At 35.6% G+C, this 5850-nt stretch overlaps 1 protein-coding gene across 1 annotated transcript; it reads right to left on the reverse strand.

The window, feature by feature from the left end:
• Positions 1-1517: 1517 nt before the first annotated feature.
• On the reverse strand, positions 1518-2235 carry CLDN8 (claudin 8). Its single transcript, XM_060149427.1, has one exon. The coding sequence runs from the start codon at positions 2233-2235 to the stop codon at positions 1558-1560; it is 678 nt and encodes a 225-aa protein (XP_060005410.1). The 3' UTR covers positions 1518-1557.
• Positions 2236-5850: the final 3615 nt, after the last annotated feature.

Here is a 5850-nt window from a genome sequence, read left to right on the forward strand (position 1 = left end):
GCTATAGAAATTTTTTACATAAATGGCTATTACAAACATAATATTTATAGGATATAGATTTTTGGGGGTAACCTATAGCATTATCTTAATAAATTACAAATATCTGCATCAAATATTAGTATGGGAATACAATCATTGTAAGGTTGTTAAATGATATATGATACTTTATATTCTCAAAAATTAATGCTGAATCTATCTTTATCTTTAAAATGTGACTTTGATAGTCTTTCTTCAAAACTGCAAAGATGAAAATATCAAGCTTTTAAACTCTACAAGTTAAGAAAATAGAAAAAGTGGAGAATAATGAAAGACTATAAACTTAATATAAAAAGGCACAATTTATTAATACAAAAGACATAAAGCAGGTAACATGCATAGTCATTTAAGGTAGAAAAATGTAGATACAAACTTTCAAATCCGTTAACTGTTGGATCAAATTTGGGGAAAACACAAGATATAGTAATTCTATACCTTAGTAAAATTGAACAAAAATGACACAAATTAAAAATTTTATCTTTGAAGGACTTAAATGACAATTTTGACTTAAGTATCCACATAGGAGAAGATACAGTTCACAAGGAACAGCTCAGTTTTATTTTTTAATAAGCAAATAAAGACATATTATTTTTCTCTTCTGTTATTTTTAATGAAAACCCAAAGTCTGTATACAAATAGTTATTAAAATATTCATATACATATAAGATTTTTTGTCAAAATGTATCCTTCTCCAGCCACAAAAACTTAAAAAGAGGAAAAAAATTTTTCACCTTCCTGAAGTCTTTAATGTTTCTAAGACTATAGTTTTATCTTTCTTCTTAGTATAGCTCTGGAAAAGCAGTTTGAATGCAAAGCCCCTTGACAAAATAGCTGCCTTTTAAAAGCTGTTCATTTAATATACAAGAAAAGGAAGGCCTCTGGGGAATGAGGATAAAGGAGTTAGGATTTCTAACTCCTGGGCTGAAAAATAGGATCTCAAAAAACCATTTAGTTCCCTTTACACTGCTGATTAAAGCCTTCATTTTAACCTTCATTATAAATCAAGTGCATTCATCACTAAGCTGTTTTTAAACAATTAATATTAACCTTCTTCAATCTTATCCCTGGTTCCCCTGAAAAGCGATAGTTGAATTATATTTATTCAGTGTAATGAATCAGTGTTTCATTTAAAATAGAACGATATAAGCCTCTCTCTATTTATGCGACATAAAAACGTCACTCTCATCTATATGCATAAAGCTATGCCATAAAGAAATCACAGTTGTAAAATAATCGTCTTTAACAATGTCATTTTCAAGTAACTGATAAAAGGAGAAAACAGCATGAACTATTTTAGAAAACAAATGACTGTACTTTCTAGAACAATCAGAGCAATGTATATAATATCTCATTCGGCTGAAATCGCTTATAGAATCATAAAGAGCTGATGCACAGTTCCTGTAATTAATAGCAGGCAGTTAAGAACAGCAAATCAGTGTTTTGGGGGGGTTCCATTTTTAGAAAATAGTGGATATTTTTGTCATCTGCATGGCTTTATAGCTAGTTTAAAAATATACACAACTACACATACTGACTTTTGGAGTACACACTCGGTGACTTCTTTTCCATGTGATAGCTTTTCTGGATCGTTCGGTGGGAAGGTATGGAATATCTGTAGCTACTGCTTTTCTCATTGCAACAAGAAACACAACAGAACAGTGTCCCTCCAGCGATCAGCACCAGTGCCGTGGTCCAGCCTATGTAGAGGGCTTCCCCCAGCTCACGTTTTTGGGCAATATCCACTATTGGGTTGTAGAAGTCTCTGATGATGGAATTGGCAACCCAGCTCACAGGGATGAGCACCACAAGGCCAGTGACGATGAAGACTACTCCAGCCGTTAGCAGGATGTAACCCTTCACCTTCTCATCGTCCCCGGTGCATCTGGTGCACTTCATGCCAAGGACTGCCGTCATGAAAGCCAGGAAGGACAGCACAGAGGCAGCACACATCAGTCCTCTGGATGCCTGTAGGTCCGGAGAGAGAGCCAGCAGGGAATCGTAGATTTTGCACTGCATTCTGATATTAGCGTGCCTCATGCAATTCATCCACAGTCCTTCCCAGAGGTTTTCAAAAACCACAATGTTGCTTCCAATGAAGGCAGACACTCTCCACTGAGGCATGATGGTGACAGCCACTGTCCCCACCATTCCAACACCACCAAGCACCAGTCCAGCGATTTGCAGGGCATAGGTAGCCATTCTCCTCCAGGATGGATTTTATCTGACTGGACTCCTGAGCCGGTAGGGCTACTCTGAAGCAAGGTTCTCTGAGTCCCAGGGGAGAAGAGTTTTCCTGTAGTAATGAACTCAGAACTCAGTGTTTTTTCAAATAAGAGCTGTTGTGCTACTTCTAACCAGATTAAATCCAGTGTTGGCCGGCTGAGGTGCCCACTCACCCTCACTTCACTGACTACCGCAGGTAAACTTACAAATCAGGTGGGGCAACTTTCTCAGCCAGTAAGAGGGGGATGGTAACTCAGGTGTGTCTAAGCCCGCAAGAGATACTTTGGAACTGCTAGACCTGCACATAAACATTCTTTGTACTTCTCATTTGTCCAAGAAGACAGCAGTTATATTTACCTGGAGGCATAATTAGGAATGCTTGCACGATCATCAAGAAATGCATCAATCCCTTGAGATGTGAAAGTTGCAACTTGTACTGGCAATGCGGAAACTTTTAGTAAGAGCTGCTGTGACGAAGACACAAAATAAAATCTCTGCTTAAGAACTTTGCTAGGACTGTCACAGTGCCAAAGTGAAAGGAGAGCAGAGGATTGATAGACTGCTCATACCTGAGAAACCACATTCTTTGGGACACATATGATCCAAGTGTTTGATTTAATTTGTCTACAACTTCAAAGCACCCTTGACTGTAGTGAAATCAGGGAACAGATCATGCCAAAGGACAAAATAAGGCTCAAGTAATTAAATATACAACGTCGTACTCCTCCACGGCACCATACACATGTTGTTTTCTTTTGAGCCAGGGAGATTACTCATTAGTATTTTCCTGATAATCTTGATTTCTAAGGAAAAAAAATTGCAGAAGCAAGAAAAAAGAATCCATGCGATTTTCTTCTGGTTTCTTCTTCTGGATTCTTATGTAGCAAGCACTCACAATAGCAATTAAATGATGCAATGGCTTACAGGCTGCTAGCTTATTCTGTGGCTCTATCTTTACTACTCTGTCTTCCTAGACCTAAGCAACTAGAATTCTACAGATGGTGTAAGCATCCTAAGTCTATACAAATGGCTGATATTTCTAAATAAGTATTTACAGGACAAAATGACTATATTCATTGAATCAACTAAATTTGTCAATTAAACTTGTCTTTAATACCATGTCTGCAGGAGGAGGTAGAAACCCCTAATGTAATGCATTTTCAACGGTCTCATCTCAAAATAATAACGATGACAACAGTGGAGCTAAAATATACATGTTGATCTGGGAAAACTCCACTAGCGATTTTCTTCTGGAGGGCCCTTGAATGTACTGTCCTGTCTTTCCATACTTCAAACGCTAATTTCCTTTCATTTTTACATCATAAAAATGATCTTTTATTTACAATTTTGCTTCTTCTCTGCGTCCTTGTACTATCTTAAATCTGAGTATGGAAGAAAGCATCCCCTGCTCACTTGTTAAACTTTGAAAATTTAATGGTCCAAAAAATCTTAGTGGTTTACAGAGGTTAAAACAAAAGTACTTTGAAGGAGGGGAAGAAAAAGATGCCAAAATAAACTGTCTTCTAAAAAAAAAGTAGGAATGTCTGGTAAGCCCACTTGTTATTATTTTATTAGACTGGACACATTGAAATTAAGAAAAAAATAAAAGCTGATATTTACAGTAATTTTCCTCATTTGTTGGCGTCATTTAAGGACGAACCTAGAGCATATCCCTTTTGATAACAGAAAATATCTAGCATTTTCTCCCTCAGGTTTGTTTCAGGTACAGACTTGTGGTGGAGGGGGAAATAAGTTAACCTTGGAAAAGTAATCTGTAATCCATAAAAAGAGAGTTGAAATCAAAACAGCAGATTATTATTATTTTTATCTTGAATTGCCAACCTGGGCAAAGGGAATGACTTGACAGAATTGGAAAATGAAAAAGGAATGACATAACTGGTTGAGATAATGACAAACTAAAACTATATATATATATATATATATATATATATACATACACATATATATGTATATTTTATATATATATATACACACACACATATATACACATATATGTGTGTATATATGTGTATATATATTTACATTTGTAGGGAAGCAAATCAAAATCTCTAAATTCATGTGACTTGTTTTTTAGGAGTCCGTTTGAATATTGCAGAATATCTACATAAAAACAGGAAAACGTGATAGAAATAGGTATCTACATATTTGAGAGCCTCAGCCTTCACCTAGGAGCTGCCTCCTAGGTGTGGATTGATGTACCTGTTGCCTTCATGCACTATCAAACCTCTCTTCTTTGAAGCATTAAGCTTTATTTACCAAGACCTTATTTCACACAAAAATATTTCCCCCATTTCAAAACTATTGGTACTTTACTCCTGAAATTTTCTTAGCCAAAAGATTACGATCAGAATGAGAAATCAACCTTGGGTTCGCATTAGAATAATTATAGAGTTAGCTGTCCTATCAGGAACTAGCCCAGGGCCTTCAGGCAGGTTTCTTATCACACAGCGATCCAGTTATCCCCACGATATTCTGAAATAACTGTGCCCTAAAGGTCAGAGGAAATGAGAAAGACAGGGAAAAATGGCAATACTAAGTTTTCTAGGGACAGAAAGCCCTAAATTCAGAGCTTAAAAAGTCAAGTTCACTGTTTACTGACTTTTCTGTAATACTATGTCCCTGAGGTGATTAACTTGTCTAAAAAATTCAGATAGCAATAATGCTTAGAGAATTAGCTGATTAATAACATTTTCTAATCTTCTTTAATTTAGAACTACAGAGCAACTTACAGAGATTGTTCTATCATTTGTATTCCATCTTTAGGAAGAACCAAAATATTAACAAGAACCCAAGAAAGAAAAGCATGCCCATGTTGACCCACTATGCTCCCCTTGTCTCTTGAGATCTCCCTTTTGTTTACATTATCAAAAGCATGATTTAAGTTTAGCAATTAAATTTACTAAATTAAATTTAGTCCTGACAGCTACATAACACATGCAAATGCTTCTTCTTTATAAATGATAGCACACAATGTCACTGTCAGACTGCTCTTGTTTTTGTCATCCTTACTGTTACAGCAGTTAATCTTTAACCAACAACTCTTTAGTCTGGGGTTCCTATTAGTTCTCATCACTACTTGAAATAATCTTTGTTTCTGCCCATCAAGCCATTGCCAATTTCTACTGTTTTCTGAATTTTTTCTTGTATTTATATTTTTTAAAGATTTTTATTTATTTATTTTAATTTTTATTGGAGTATAGTTGATTTACACTATTGTGTTAGTTTCTGCTGTACAACAAAGTGAATCAGTTATATACATGAATATATCCACTCTTTTTTAGATTATTTTCCCATATAGGTCATTCTTTTTTCTCTGTTGTGTTGAGAGCTTTCAACCTGTGTTTATTTTTAATTATTTTTCACGTTAATTAACTGTACTTGGCTGACCATCTTGTCCTGGGAAAAAGAAGATTACATATCAATAGGTATCTTTGTTTGCTGTTCCCAAAATAATCTTGGGCATTGCCACATGTTCTTGAACTATCATCCTACTTGTCTTTGTGATGTTCTCTGCTCTCAAAGTTCTGTAGCCATTAGCAGTTCTCTGTATTCACCACCTCTCTACGGTTT

The sequence above is a fragment of the Lagenorhynchus albirostris genome, chromosome 5 (genome assembly GCF_949774975.1).
Source record: "Lagenorhynchus albirostris chromosome 5, mLagAlb1.1, whole genome shotgun sequence".
NCBI classification, from domain to species: domain Eukaryota; kingdom Metazoa; phylum Chordata; class Mammalia; order Artiodactyla; family Delphinidae; genus Lagenorhynchus; species Lagenorhynchus albirostris.

Excerpts from the sequence above, each read along its gene's own strand:
- CLDN8 (XM_060149427.1), bottom strand. The coding sequence starts at position 2,235 with ATGGCTACCTATGCCCTGCAAATCGCTGGACTGGTGCTTGGTGGTGTT.